At 46.0% G+C, this 16,242-nt stretch overlaps 1 protein-coding gene across 9 annotated transcripts in view; it reads left to right on the forward strand.

Annotated features, from left to right (window-relative positions):
* Positions 1-9,676, forward strand: part of VGLL4 (vestigial like family member 4) — a 160,887-nt gene extending 151,211 nt beyond the window's left edge. For all 9 annotated transcript variants that reach the window (XM_053299031.1, XM_053299029.1, XM_053299030.1 and 6 more), the window contains 2 exons: positions 4,566-4,689; positions 6,707-9,676. In XM_053299031.1, coding sequence (XP_053155006.1) covers positions 4,566-4,689; positions 6,707-6,978 — 396 coding nt within the window. In that variant the 3' untranslated portion in view covers positions 6,979-9,676. The remainder of the gene's footprint in view (positions 1-4,565; positions 4,690-6,706) is intronic.
* Positions 9,677-16,242: the final 6,566 nt, after the last annotated feature.

Genomic DNA, 16,242 nt, shown 5'->3' on the forward strand with positions numbered 1-16,242 from the left:
ATTTATGCAATAGAAGTAGTTGGAGTTTGTCATGTGTAGGAATGTGCACGAATTGTTTTGTGCAGCCACAGGAGGTGGGGGGGGGAGGGGAGCGGCGGAGAGCAGTAGCTTTAAGAATGAGATGCGCAGCTCCTTACCTTCTCCTCCTCTGCCCCGCCATGGTTCCAGCACTGTCCTTCTCAAAAGGTTGCCTGCGGCAGCAGCACACACGTGGCCACCACGCATCAGCGGTGGGGTGGTGGAGGAGCAGCGGTGGGGTGGTGGAGGACCTGCATGCCTCATGATTAAAGCTACTGCCCCCCGCCCCCCCCCCCCCCGCCGGGCAAAAAACCAATTTCTGATGTGGCCGCCCAAATAGTTCTGGCACCGCACTAATTAGGCATCAAAATGATTCAGGCACATCCCTGGTCATGTGACTATTCTGCCCACCACCATCTGCTGGCAGCCATTCTGCAAGGAATGATCCTGGCATCTGGCTGCTGCCAGTTTCACTCTCGACATTTCGAAATGCCACATTTTGACAGGGACAGATCTGAGAATTGTCAGCATGTGTGTCTGTAGCCCCATTCAAACATTACAGAAAAAGTGTCGCTGTACTTGGTTCCCACCCCCAACCTTTAAGTCATCAGGGCCCCTCTGCTCACACTTAGAGCAGGATTTGTCTGAATAAGGAAGCACACTGTGATGGTGGTGCTTCCGCGATCGAGAGGCTCTCAGTCATGGACTTACGGATAGGGCGCTTCCATATTCAGATCAAACCCACTCTAAGTGTGAGCAGGGAAAACACTGATGACTTACCTGTTGGGGGTGGGACTTTCTGCTGCTGTAAAAAGGGGTCCCTGGTTGCCGGACAGTAGCAGGGGGTGGTCTTCTGCAGTCTCCACTGCTGCCCCTTTCCTTCAGTGTCAGTGCCCAGCTTGCTGCTGATGGCTAGGATCATGGCAAGGAGGACTGGAGAGTTATGGAGAGCTCTCTGTGGTGGATGGATGGGGGAGGGATTTTGCTGATATTGCTCCTGCCTTCAAAAGGAAACCTGTATGACTGTGCACTCCAGCACAGAAAGCAGTAATGGGCTGGATGAGGGATAACAAACTGAGACTGAATCCAGACAAGACGGAGGTACTTATTGTGCGGGGTCATCACTTGGGTGGCGATATTGATCTCCCTGTTCTAGATGGGGTCACACTTCCTCAGAAGGAACAGGTATGCAGTCTGGGAGTGCTTCTGGATCCACACCTTTCCCTGGTTCCCCAGGTTGAGGCAGTGGCCAGAAGCGCTTTCTATCAGCTTCAGTTGATACGCTAGCTCTAGAACCGTTTCTTGAGGTTCATTATCTCAAAACAGTAGTACACTTGTTGGTAACCTCCAGACTTGATTACTGCAATGCGCTCTATGTAGGGCTGCCTTTGTACGTAGTCCGGAAACTGCAATTAGTACAAAATGTGGCAGCCAGGTTGGTCTCTGGGTCATCTCGTAGAGACCATATTACTTCTATATTACAGGAGTTGCACTGGCTGCCAATAAGTTTCCGGGCAAAATACAAAGTGCTGGTTATAACCTATAAAGCCCTAAACAGCTTAGGCCCACAGTACTTAAGAGAGCGTCTTCTTCTGCATGATCTCCATCGTCCACTGCGTTCGTCAGGGGAGGCTCGTCTTCTGTGGCTACCTTCATGTCGTCTGGTGGCCACCCAGGGACGGGCCTTCTCTGTTGTCGCCCCAAGACTTTGGAACGCGCTTCCCATGGGAATAAGAGTCTCCCCATCTCTAGCGGCTTTTTAAAAGTGTCTAAGGACTCATCTTTTTACCCAGGCCTTTTAGCTTTTTAACTTTTGGATTGTTTATTGATTTGTTTTAAACTGTTTTTAGTATTTAATTGATTTCAATGTTTTGGTTTTGTTTGTTGTGAACCGCCCTGAGAGCTTGGGTTGGAGTGGTATAAAAATGCACTAAATAAATGTGGAGGGCCTCTGCAACCTTGGAGCCATTATATGCTTAAAGTGAAGCAGCAGACAGAGCCGGTGAAGAGCCCTTGGCCCTCTGCCTACCCCTCCCACCGCTCACTCTCTCCACTAGGGGTGAGTCCGAACCGGTCCGGCGGCCATTCTAAAGAATGGCCGAACTGCCGGACCGGTTCGGCTCTTGCTGGTCCGGGTCCGGGTCCGGGTGGGGGGTATTGCTTTAAGGGCGGGAGGGCTTGCTTACCCCTCCCGCCTCTTTGCCCCCTCCAGCGCCCGTATTTAACAGACAAACGGGGCACTGGAAACCAGCCGCCCCCCCCCCGCCGCGAGCATATTTACCCTTTAAAACTGCCAATACCCCTGCCGTCGCCCGCCAGCCCTCCCTCCCTCCCTCCCAGCTGCCCGCCCGCCCGAGGACTCACCCAATGCTGTAGAAAAAACGAGAGGAGCTACCGGACGGAGCTCCTCTCATTACAAAGGCCTGCTGCATACTGAAGGCGCTTTGCGCGCGCGCGCATGCGCGCACCACAAAGCACACCGATCGCCGGAGGCCCGGTCTACCCGGCCTTTTCCCGGTGGGTAGACCGGGCCTCCGGCGATCGGCGTGCTTTGCGGTGCGTGCATGCGCGCGCGCGCAAAGCGCCTTCAGTATGCAGCAGGCCTTTGTAACGAGAGGAGCTCCGTCCGGTAGCTCCTCTCGTTTTTTCTACAGCATTGGGTGAGTCCGTGGGTGGGCGGGCAGCTGGGAGGGAGGGAGGGAGGGCTGGCGGGCGACGGCAGGGGTATTGGCAGTTTTAAAGGGTAAATCTGCTCGCGGCGGGGGGGGGGGCGGCGGCGGGGGCGGCTGGTTTCCAGAGCCCCGTTTGTCTGTTAAATACGGGCGCTGGAGGGGGCAAAGAGGCGGGAGGGGTAAGCAAGCCCTCCCCGCCCTTAAAGAAAGGCCCCCCTTCGGTGCCGGTCCGGACTGCTCCGGACCGTGCACATCCCTACTCTCCACCCCCACCCCCCGGCTGTCCTTTTTCAACCAGGTGGTTGGAGTGACAGGTTTGGGGGCAAAAAGGAAGAATGCCGAGTGCATGAGAAATTCCTCCAGCAGTGAGCATGAAGTGTTGTGTAGGGTGGGATGGCAGAATGTCTTGTTGGGCTGCACAGTGATTTGTAAACTTGAGGAAAGGGTGAGGGGAGCCACCCTTCTGCCACAGCAGCCCTGAACAGTAGACCAGGAGGATTTCCTTCTCCTTGCAGCTGGGAAGGGCTGCCACTCGGCAAATGGAGTTTGCCTTGCTCAGGAGTTCACAGGAGAGGCCAGAATTTTGGAGCAGGGCCTTTTTGCTGCTACTACTGTGCTCCTCCACTGACCTTTTTTTTTTAAAGGCAGAAAGTTTGCAGATTTTGCATACAGGTGTAGCCCCTCAGAAGCAACTCTGGCACCAGCCAGTTGGGGGCAAACTGTGAGGTCTCTGGTCTACTTTTTCACACATGAGGGGTCTGTGGAGTGTAGTCATGGCACAGGGGGAGGAGAGACGGGGAGAGTGCAGCCGAGGACTGTGGAGACCCAGGTCCAACTCCCACGCAGCAAAGATCCTCATTGCATGACCTAGAGCCAGTCATGCTCTCAGCCATGCCCACCTCACACTCAGGATGCTGGTCCTGTGGTAGCAAGCATGAATTGTCCCCTTTGCTAAGCAGGGTCCACCCTGGGTGCATTTGAATGGGAGACTACATGCGTGAGCACTGTGAGATATTCCCCTTAGGGGATGGAGCCGCTCTGGGAAGAGCACCTGCATGTTTCCATGCAGGTTTCTGGTTTCCTCCCTGGCATCTCCAAGATAGGGCCTGCATTCTTGGAAAAGCTGCTGCCAGTCTGTGTAGACAATACAGAGCTAGACGGACCCATGGTTTGACTTGGTATATGGCAGCACACTTATATCTTGTGGTCCGCCTTTCTTTCTTTCTTTCTTTCTTTCTTTCTTTCTTTCTTTCTTTCTTTCTTTCTTTCTTTAATTAAACACATACATTTGTATGCCGCCCAAAACACAAGTCTCTAAAAACAGATTTTATTGTTTTGTTGTTTGTTTAAATCTTATAGTTCTATAGTGCATATTTAAAATATAGCCTCAAGGAACAATTCTCAATGTACAGCTTCTCAGTGGCTCTGTCTTGTGCCTAGGTTAATCTGCTTTGGGCATTCAGCTCTCCCAGCGGTGAAGAGAGCAGGAGTGGGTAAACAGCTGTCATAAGTCTCACACCTTTTCAGGGAAGGGTGGGGGAGAAGAGGAGGAACTGTGTGAGTGGGTCCTTCAGTCTGCTTGTCTGTCTTGGGCCATCTCCTACAATAGGAGTTGTGTTTCTCTGTGTGAGCAGCCCTAGCCCTCTTTGGGGCATACTGTGGTGCAGAGGGATCAGGCATGTGAACTGGAGGATCGTGGATATATTTGGCATTAATATCACCTCTTGCACTGAGTAGAAAGCTGCTTATCTGCCCAGAGAGTTTGGCTTTCTTGTTTTGTTGCCAACCTTCTTTAGCAGCTACATTTGTGTGTGTGTGTTTGGTGTTCTAGAATGAGATGAATTACCATTCACTTTACTTTTTTCTGCCCCTCAGAACCGTCCATCCGTAATCACGTGTGCCTCTGCGAGCAATCGTAACTGCAATCTCTCTCATTGTCCGATTGCGCACAGTGGATGTGGCACTGCCATGCCATCCAGTTACCGGAGACCATCTAGCAGTAAGTAATGCTTCATTTCCACATTTTCTTTTCTACTGCTTGAAAGCTCTATATGGCCATCAAATAACTCTTAGCATATGCAATGAATTAAATAGCAGAGTGGGATTTTGGGGGAGGGGGTATGCTAAGGTCAAATTAAATGTGTAATTGTGTACTGGAATAGTACTTTTATTGGGATCTTCCTCCCTGTTTTTGGCAGTGGAAAGCTTGATCCATGCCAGAATTTTTCAACAAACATTGGATGGAGAAAAATCCTGCATTTCCCAGTAAAAAAGTGTCTTACTCTTTGTAATTGGAGAGCATAGACCTAGCATTGTTTCAGTCTTGCTTTGGGCATATTTTCTTAAATCTGATGCATTTCTTAATTTTTGCATATGGATCCTGGACATGTAGTGTGGTAGTACATAGCACAACTCCAACGTTGGGCCAGTTAAATCATTAAAAGAATGTATTATTGTGTCAAATATAAAGTCCTAGATAGAGTAGGGGGGAGTCTTCTACACCAGTGTTCCCTCTAAGGCATGTGAATGTGTGCACACTCACAATTTTTTGATGTCCACTCAGTTAATTTTAGATCCCGCTCAGGTTGAATCAGGAAGGTCCCACTCTTAATACCTGTGTGCACACAGTGCCTTGATATTGCCACCCAGAACAAAACTCATTCCACACACAGATGAAAAAGATTAGAGAAAACACTGCTCTAAACCCCTTGATCATGTGATGGAATCTATATTAGGCAGAACCAGATACAACATATGTACTGAAGAGCGAACATACATGCCTTTGGCCTGATTTAGATGAACAGTGGCCTTCAGCAGCCCCTACATGTGGTCATGTCGGGGCTTCAGTGGAAGTGCACCCATCCTGATGTCACTCAAGAATGTGCCGATGGGTCCTTTTAATTGTGTGCAGGATGACAATCCAAATCAACCCTTACGTGTGCTTCAAGACTCTGTTTAAAGGGCGTGCTGAGATCGCTTAAGCATGTCCTTGAGTGACTTTGGGGTGGGCACATTTGCATTGCAGCCCTGATATTATGACATGTAGAGGCTGCTGTTCATCTGAACTGGCCCTTCATTGCTCTTTTTTCCCCTCCCCTTAAGAACAATAAAAAACAACCCTATTAAGGCAAGAGCTATGTATTATGAATCCATTCTAAAAGGTTCTCAGATTTTTGTGTGTGATACTGCACACGTGTATTTTGGAACCATTCTTTAAAATCCACATGATGTTCAAGTGTCCAGCTTTCCTACTTTCTGTGATAATCTTATTGTATATGTATACTAATTCTACAAAAATACAGTTCGGCAAATGTATGTGGAAAAATTCGAAAGTAGCTGAGAACTTTGAACAGAAATGGAATCTACTTTCAAACATAGATTTTGCTTTTTCTTGCTATTGCCTCTTGGGAAGAACTTAAATCTTCATTACACCCTTAATAAGTTTAATTATTATTATTTTTATGCAATAAAAATAATAGCAAACTGTCAGAGACTCGAGTCCAACTGATCCGGCAGAGATTGAGGATGGATTAACATCCTTTTGAAATGGCCAATCTTCTAGGCTTAAGATGTCAAATTAGACTCCTATTTCTGTGCCATCTGCTGCTACTTCTGGAAAATTCTTTTCTGCGCTTCTGTAAAGGATACATGCATTGTCCCCATTCAATCCAGCATAGTGTCCCTTCCAGTTGTTAGGGTTTCTTTTCAGATTGTGAGCCCCTTTGGGAGGGGGAGTCGTCTTCTCATTACTTTTGCTATGTAGACTTCTCCCCCTCAAAGTAGAGTGAGTGTTCTAAATAAGATGTTTATAGTATTCAATTGTTAACTGCTAAATTAGAAATAGTATATTTTAATACAGTGTCTGCAGGATTATTGCAGCCTTCATAGGGGGAACCCCCAGAAAATGAAGTCTTTGGGATTTACAGTTGTGAGGAAAGCTATGATTTGTAGGTCATATGGATAAGCATAAGTGGCCATCGTTTCTTACAGTTGCCTCTGTTTTTGTTCCATCATAGCTACCAATGCTTGTGATCCAGTGGTAGAAGAGCACTTCCGCAGAAGCCTTGGGAAGAATTACAAGGAGCCAGAGCCAGTGACAAACTCTGTATCCATCACAGGATCCGTTGATGACCACTTTGCCAAAGCACTTGGAGATACATGGCTTCAGATTAAAGCTGCGAAGGATGGAGTGTCGAGCAGTCCCGAATCTGCCTCCAGGAGGGGCCAGTCATCTTCTCCTTCCTCCCATATGGTCAACCATAATCATTCACCTTCTGTAGTCTCATGAAGAGAGGACCAGAGTTTCTTCATCCAACGTGAATTTGCATGGTTTGACTGAGCTTGGAACAGGGCTCAAAACAAAATAGTGTTTGGGAGGAAGGGCTCTGAGAGGTGATTTGTGTTCAACACACATTTTGTGTACTTGCTTGCTTTTTATACGAGTTTCCCCATAAAAGATAGCAGGAACTATTTGATTAAAAACAAATTCTATGATGTAGCACTCCCCCCCGCCCCGGCCTCAGTTACCAAAGAAACCTCTGATGCAAATCTGCTGCCCCTTTTCTAAAAAAAACACAGAAGCAAGTTAATGGGCAAAAAAGAAAAAAAGCCATTCTGTACAGTTGGTTGACCCAAATACTGTGTGCTTTGATTAGCTTCTTGAGACTAGAATTTGCCTGGGTTTTGCTTCCATTGCTTTCTTCTCCCTTTGTGAAGTAACTTTGTATGTATATACTTGAAAAGAACTGTCATGTATGATTTGCACTATTGGAGGAGGTCTAGAGTTGCATAGCAACTTCATGCACGATGCTTATATTTGGAGAGCAAACTGCTTGGAAAAAATAGTCTAAAGATGATGTTTCTATGTCGCTTTAAAGCAAGAAAGCAGCATTGCTTAGGAAGGGGAAGTCTCATACAGGTTATAGGTCTTTCTTTAGATTCAGGTGCTTAGTGCTTGCAACTGGACTGCATAATTGACTGATCATGGGCATTTACATTTTTCTTAACACTGCAGTTTGTTAGAATAGAGCTGAGGCCAGAGGGTTCAATAGTGCTTAAAGATGCATGTTTTATGGAAAAAATAGCTGGTATCTATTAATGTATAGACAGTAAGAAACATAGTACTTATTAGCCTTTGTTGAGAACTAGTTTTATTTTATTTTTTTCTTCAGTAACAGTCATAGATAGACTTACTGCTGGTACAGTTGTACTCTGATATTTGTATTTGATATTCACTTTAGTAGCAGCCAGCAACCATGGACAGCCTCAGATGAGGCCTCAAATGAAGCAGTTTATACTATACAGGATGCTCTAGTTGCATTTGTTACCGAATAAGCAATTTACATCTGCGGCATCATCTACTTAATAAAAATCTGATGTCTAAAATTTTAGAAGCTAACTTCAATTAGTTGCAGAAAATGCTTTTTAAATATTTTGTCTGAACAACAGATTGTGAAATGCAGTCTTTAGTTTCTGAGGCTGTTTGTAAACCTAGGCCAAGGCACCATACATTCCTCCATTTAAAAAAAAAAAAAAAGGTTTATAGCGGTGTTACTTGCATTTATTTCATTGCTATATTAATAGCCACTAACTAGCTAATAGAGGCAGGCATAAAGAGCAGGCTTGTGTTAGTAGTCATGAGCTTCTTGGCTTTTTGTTAAACGCAGCAAATCGCCCACTCCTTGTCCCCACCCTACACATTCCACCATTCCCCAGTACAATTACATCTCAGGCTGGTTATGATGGGCTACCTGACAAGACTGGCTCCATTAAGAGAGAGAGAGAGAGGGTAGTTAAAAGACAGAACTACATGTGATGTATTCTGGACTGTGTTACAGTATCGGGTCCATATTGGCTTTGACATTTTAGAATAAAAATGTTAAGCTATTTAATCTGAAAAGGAAAAAAAGGCACAAGGTAGAAAAGACCAGAAGATTTACCTTTTTGTGTTTTGTTTGTTTTGCATGCTGAGTGTGGCTGCCTAACTTTAAAAGCAGGAAAAAGATAACAGAAGCTCCTCCCTCATCACACATCTCACTACCATCGTACTGGGTAGTCAGTGCTCAAGCTGCTTTGGCACCCAGCACCCTACTCCCTATAAGAAAATTGCAGAAAAACACACACACTTTTTTATATAGGTAACTTTAAGACCATCATTACGCTGTGCGTAAAGAATGTACAGAGAAATTTGTAGGTATTTTTTGAGGAACAATTAATTTGTTAATGATATGTAGTTATTTAATTTTTCCCTTTCCTTTATTGTAATCATTCTTTTTTTTTTTTTGGTCTGGAGAAAAAAAGTTGATCTTTTTTTGTTGTAGATGTGTCTGTAATACAGTAAAAAGTGCAGGAACACAGTTATTCTATGAGAACACTGCATTAGCAATTAATAGCCACTAGTGTGTTATTGCTACAGGCTACTGAGCGGTCTAACAGGAAAGTACTAATGGCTGTAGATGGACTCTGTGGGATCTGTAACTCCTTTGACATTTCTTTTAAGCACAATATTATAAAGTCAAGTTTACTTATCTGTGATAAGTAAACAGATTTGTGGGGGAGGTTAAGATTGGCACCTTGGTCCTAACCATACAATACTTGGAAGTAAATTGTATTGATTTTAGTGGAACAAACTTCAAAGTAGGTGTGTTTAGGATTATAAATTCAGTGTGGTGTGTCCCATGTTATAATCATTAGGGGGGAAATACTCCATGGGGAAAATAATTCTTTGTGAAAGTGAAAGCCAAAGGGGTTAGGGTGGGAGGAGGAGGAAGGGTCTTAACCTCACTGTTAGTTGAAGTTTTATCACAGAGCCATGGTATCTACAGTTCAGCTTGAACAATGCTCTCCATTCTTTGTAAATCTGTAATATATCATTCTTTTGTGGCCTTGTTTCACCTGGAGATTTTTAAAAAAGGTTTGGCAGGCCATCTTTTTTTTTGTACTTAAAAGTAGCCTTAATGAACAATAAAGTGCTCTTAAATCTCTCAGATGTGAGCTTATGGTGTTTTATTTCATACAGTGTTTTATTTCATACATTTTTCTAAGAACAACAGTCTTCTAAGAGAGATAGTTTGTCTTGCCCCATTCCAAGAGAGGCATCTATCCATTACAACCCCAACTGATTACTGAGGTATTTAAGTGTACCATTGAGTACTAGCTGCAGGCGAGTAACAGCAGGAGAGAGGGCATGCCCTCAACTCCTGCCTGTGGCTTCCAGTGGCATCTGGTGGGCCACTGTGCGAAACAGGATGCTGGACTAGATGGGCCTTGGGCCTGATCCAGCAGGGCTGTTCTTATAAGTGGAGGCCCAATACTTCAAGGAGCAGAAAACATCCTTTTTGTCAGTGGCAGAGCTCTCAAAAGTGACACTGTGTAGATTTTCCTTAAGAGAACATCCGACTGTCCAGCTGTTGTGTTTTCAACAGCATTTGTTGCCATTCTCACATGATTGCACAACACAGCCCTATCATGCATTTGTTCAGTGCTCTTTTATGTGCGCTCATGCAAAAGACAGAGCAGCTGCCTCTGGAATGCCAGCAAAGAAGCCCAGTTGCTGGGCATGGCCAGATGTGCTGTCTCCCATCTGTCCCTGCGCACAATTGGATTTTTATATGTGTAGTGCTGATGCATATTGGCTTCCACAGAATCCCTGTAACAAAGAACCTGCCTTGCTAGTCAGGTTCTTAAGTTCCTTTTCTCTAATCGTCTCAAAGTTCAGAAAACACACTACACTGAATGTCAAGGATCCATAAATACGTGGTACATGAGATGACTTTTCCCAACAAGAACACAGGCTGACCCTGGCAAGTGCAGCGCCACGTAGGGCCTGTGCACATGATCATGGTAGAGCACACAATCCCCATTGCTGCTTGGGCCCTTTAGCTGTTCTGCTTCACTTTGATTGGCTTTCTGGCTGCTCTGTGCACTGCCCTCAGCTGGGAACGGCCGCAGGCCAGAGCCAGCCCCGCTCCCATTGGCCCTGATGCCAGAATGGACTGCCGCAGCAGCTCTGAGTACGCTTAGCTGCACTCAGCAATCCCTGAGAGTGCCTTGGAGCTGTTGTGGCCACCCAGGGAGGTAGTGAAATCACTGAAATGCCAAAATGAACAGTGGCTACAATAACCCCTGCCACTGGGCAATCACTTGGGCCACCCTGGTAGGGAGGGTAGAGACAGGTACCCTGAAAGGGGCTGTCCAGGACTGGACAGAGGAACAGGCTGTGCAATCAGACAGCACCACCTGAGTGCCGGGGTTGGATTTGGCAAATCCATGGGCCCTTGGTATCGGGGACAGCACCATCTATGGTGCCCGATGTTGCAGTGAGGGTACTGCATGCACCCAGGAGGGGCAGCTATATACCTTGAGAAGGGAGGGCAGGGCAAGGAGGGTATGCTCCACACAGCCAGTCGCTTTGAGTTAGGTAGTTGGCAGAAAGCAAGGGCACGGTCTGTCTCTCAGGAACCTATTGCTCTCAAGCTGTGTTGGCAGGGATGTGTAGGCCTGCTCAGAAATGTTCTCCCCTCCCAGCAACACAATTGTCCTCCATCTGATTTGTGCCATCTCCAGTGCTCTACCAGGGAGTATAATTTCCAGAAGGGGACTTCAGCCTTGGCATCCGGGGTGAGAAACAGAAACAAAGAGCTGTCATTCAGACCCAAAGAACTCTTTAGGATGGTCCTTGTCCAGGAGCTTTTTGTGCAATCCTCCCCATCCCTATTTCTCCATTTCCCCACATTGCACCATCACACACATCACCCCCCCCCCGACCAAAAAAAACCAACAACACCAAGTGGGCAAGCAGCATCTCCTGCCACTGGTTCCACTGGCAGTAGACCTGGCTGCTGTTGCATGTGTGGCCAGCTCTTCCTGCCAGTATCTTTCTTTTGTGTGCTGTAGCTTGAAGGGGTGGTGTGTGGATAATGGGACCGATTTAAGTGGGTGGTGTGTGTTTGGGCTTTGGAGCCATGGAGTACAACTGGAATGCTCAAGCACCTATGTGTGGTATCTGCTGTAGATGCAGGTGTCTATGGTGGATGTGCAGGTGAGGGCATGTGACATGCAAGTATCCAGAATGAGTGGAAGGTGTAGTTTCATGCAATCAACTGATCACGTCATGGAGTGTCCCAAGAGCAGCCACCTACTTTGGATCTGATGTTGGTTCTGGTCCCAGGATGGAAACCAAGATTCCTGATATGGCACAGATTCAGACTATCATGCCAATGTGGGTAACCAGAATCTAACCACACTTCCTGCAACTGTGAGAACCCACCCATAGATAAGGCTGGAATCCTCCTGTCTGACATTTAGATTTCTAACCAGGGATTTTCTTAAATAGGGAGGACTATTTCAAAATGTAATTTCTGCACCCCATTTGAAGTTCTGCAATTCAGACTTAGCACAACAGAAAACAATCCTCTTCCTTGAATCTTCTAGCCTTTTTGGCTAAAAGTGTGTATGTGTGGCAGTGGGGTGTGCAAGGAATCGTTTTCTGGCATGTATTTTCATCTCTCTTACTCTCCTTTTGATTTTACCCTGCTAGAAAATGTGCCCTACCAGTGTGACTTGTTACCAGCTAAGGATGTTAGGCCTTTACTCAATATAAACTTGTTTGTGTTTGTTTATATATCATGCAAGTCTTGGATGCAAGATCATTAAAGGTTTAGGATGGGCTGTAGCATTAGCTCCACCCTTCAATGCCACAAAGCATGACAGTAAACAGTACCACAGGTGACAAGTGAATGTAGATAAGGGTGAAAACAGAGGATAATTGAATTTTGTTTGAATGACCTACTTCCCGGACCAGGCTAAACGGTTGAGAGTTTGGTAGGATCTGCTTTTCTTAGGATGTTTTCTTTCAACCTTTTTGTGACACAACCAGAATAGGACACTTTGTAACATCACAAACGTATTGCAAAATTTGCTGACTGCTATAATGCTATGGCTCAGTTTTTATATCCAGCTGACAGACTTCTCTGTTAGCTGCAAGTTGCGTGGGAGGAATCCTAAATTGACATTTTGATCTTCACACAGAACAGAGGTAGCAATCCCGCATTTCTCCTACAATAGGCTAATTTTAAGTTATGACAAAGCTATTACTCAGTTCCAGCAAAAGCGCACTTCATTCCATTGACACAAGACCATTTCAGCCTCTCTCATGTGATGTATGACTGGCCATACTGTCCATTGTTAGCCTGCCACTTTTGATGTCACATTGATTTGGTTATAAAAGCCGCTTTCATTAAGACCAACTACATCTGTAATCCTTTCTACATTTAAAAAAATTATATTCGGCCTTTTAAATATTTCTCTACCCTAGTTCTACAGACACCTTGCATTACTACTACTACTGCATTTATATACTGCTCGTCAACCAAAGTTCTCAAAGAGGTTTACATAGAAAAATAAATACATCAAGAAGATGGTCCCCTGTCCCCAAAGGGCTCACAAGCTAAAAAGGAAACACAAGGCAGATACCAGCAACAGCCACTGGAGCGATGCTGTGCTGGGGTTCGATAGGGCCAGTTGCTCTCGCCCAGCTAAATTTAAGAGAATCACCACTTTGAAAGATACCTCTTTGCTTAGTTAGCAGGGGTGATTAAACATGGTCTTGGAGCTGCTGAATCTCCCCTGTGGACATAGGAGGAACAATCTACCTGAACAGGGCTATGACAGAATGTACAGATCCATGGAAAGTGGTGGAACTCATTCTCGCCTTTTGCCATAACCCTTAGGCTACTTGCCTTGTATAATGAGTAGAATATCTGACTTTATCTGAAACTATCTTAATAGTCAAAGTGTCACACTGAGCTGCTTTTATGAAAAGAAGTTTATAAATGCAATAATAATCATCTGAGAAAAATATATATACTAGCCGACCCCGCACAGAGCATCTGTGCGCTCTTTGGGGCCAGCGGTTACCTCCCCCACCTTTTGCCCGAGTCTCTGGCCGCCTCCGCGGCTGGGCCCAGGCTGTTGGGCTGAGTGCTGCCGCCGGGCTTGCTGCTGGGCCGGGTGCCGCCTCCGCAGCCAGGCCCGCCGCCGCCGCCTCCTCGGTGTGCCTCAGCCTATCAGGCGCCTCCGCCGCCCAGCCAATCAGCTGGGCGCCGGGACGCACATTCCAAGGCATACCCAGGAGAATTATAGATATAGAAGATATATATGATAAAATTTAAAAGCAATCCAACTTTGTTGGATAACTTTGCCATTTCCATGCTTTACATTGCAATCGGCTACAACTCTTGTATTTTTCAATAGCTCCAACTGGCTGACATCCTGATTAAAGAAGCAGCACGTAAGGATGGGCTGCATGGATGGCCAGGAGCCCTTGTGCAACTCCTCCAGTCCCCCTATATGTGTACTGTTGGGCAAAAGCCATTAGGGTTTGGAGTACTGCCCATGTCCTAGAAGGACTCTGCTAGAACTGAAACACATTGCTGTCCTCAGCAAAGGGATTCTGGTCTTCTTGAGTGCTTCCAGAGCATGAGGAGCACTCCAACCCCTAATGGCTCTTAGGCAACAGTGAGGGCTCCTTGTGTGTACCCACAATCCCTCATGCGTGTGCATCATTAGGTGTCAACCACCGTTTCTAGTCTTATCAAGAAGGTAAATGGATTATGGATGACAATGGTAGGTAGCATAACAAAGATAAGTGAACGTAGTAAACAAAATTAAACTGGAAAAAAGCATCGGGTGATGACTTGTACGATTGAAACAACCATCAGAAATCCATCACATACAGGGCCTGTTCTTATGACCTGTGCGATTGTAACCTGTGTGATTGTAATTAAAGAATTAACAGTGATTGCTGAGCTGGGCATGCTTCCATGGAGTGTGATGTGATAACCCATGCTCTACCGGCAATCATACTCCCTGCTCCACAGTTAACCAGGACTAAACTACAACCGGCAGCTATGATCAGACTGTAGAGCATGATTGAAGGGCACATGATACAGTCAACTTGCTGAAGGTAAGCAGATCTTGGTGTGGTAAATATGCCTGGAATTGGTGTCTTTCAAGGAACTGGTCTTAACTCCATGGCTCCCTCCTGAGTACCCTAATATTGCAGTGTCTCTGCCCACAGCCAGTCTTCCTGGCTACCATATTAAATAATGCATCTGTATACACATTTGTCCTCAATCTGAGTTAATTTCTCAAACCTCAGTCAAAATTTGGGTATGAAGGCTGGCATGATGGTGAATTCCCATCTCACTCAATGACATTCCCCATCCCCACATTTTGCTCTTTGAGATACTTCCCATCATAGTCTTGGTTGTAAAATAGCCAGCTGCTGTCACTCCATGCACCAGTTACATTAAGCAACTGCTCTCGGTTCTTGGCACCAGTGCTGGAACTTCAGCAGCAACAAACTGCCTTTGTACACAGTGCTTTATTGCATGATGGTGCTCATGCCAATCCTTCTCCCACCCCTGCAAGCCAGTGGTGGTGTCTCATGAGCATGATGACAAGTGGACCTTTTTGTTGCAACTGTATTCCCAGTTAGCAGAGCACAGCAAAGTCCGAACATGCTCGCAGGTTCTCGTGCCAAACCTAAGCTGCACGAACCATTGTGTTCCAAGCTTTTAAGACACACTGCTTCACCAGTGGTGCTATCAGCAGCCCATTACAATACAAGATGCTTATACTGCTACCAAAGGGCACTTTTCATTCCTAAGCCAGTTCCTTAATAAAACAATCAGTTTAGACGTGCTGTTCTACAACAAGGAAGAATAGGTGTTCTTACCATTGTATGCCAGTCTGAGACAAAAACTGCTAAGTTTCCCAGAGCTGCAGACATTTCATCTGACAACTTAAAAACAGAGTCTTATGCTGAAGGGCAGCTGAAGAATTTTCTAAAATAAATATGCAAAGAGGGAGGGGGAAAGATTGCACAGATATTAAGAGGTCTAAGTAAAGAAAGGCCCAGGTTTCCCCATAAACACTGCAGGGCCTGCCTGTACATCACATTTCAATGTCATGCTGACTGACATACTGCACGCTGTTATAGGAATGTGCATGAACCTATTCGGAGGCCCTTTTAAGGGCCTCCAAACAGATTCAAACACTGGGTGGGTTCAAGGTTCGAAGGTGGGGGCAGGTCTCGCCTTAAGGGCGGGGGAGATGCACTTACTCCTCCCCCTGCATTTTCCCTCTCCTGTGCTGGAGTTAGGTAAAATCCCTCAGGGAGGGATTGCCGCCCCTTCCAGCCAAAGGGATTTTACCTAACTCCGGCACCGGGGAGGAGTAAGTGCACCTCCCCCGCCCTTAAGGCGAGACCCCGCCCCCCACCCAGTGTTCAAATCTGTTTGGAGCGAGACCCCTTTGAGCCACCCCTCACCTGGTTCCATGTACATACCTACACTGTTATGCACACAGCAGAACACAACAGTTGTGCAAGAGCCCTATGGTGCAAGTGTAAAAACTGCACAAATGGTGTTACACAACAGTGCAGCCATTATATATTTAACCCTGCTAACTTGGCAAAGAGGCACCTTTTTTAATGTGATGATTCTCTTTATTTAGCAGGAGGAGAGTAACTGGCCCTATCCACCCCCAG

This window comes from Hemicordylus capensis, chromosome 2 (genome assembly GCF_027244095.1).
Source record: "Hemicordylus capensis ecotype Gifberg chromosome 2, rHemCap1.1.pri, whole genome shotgun sequence".
Classification (NCBI taxonomy): domain Eukaryota; kingdom Metazoa; phylum Chordata; class Lepidosauria; order Squamata; family Cordylidae; genus Hemicordylus; species Hemicordylus capensis.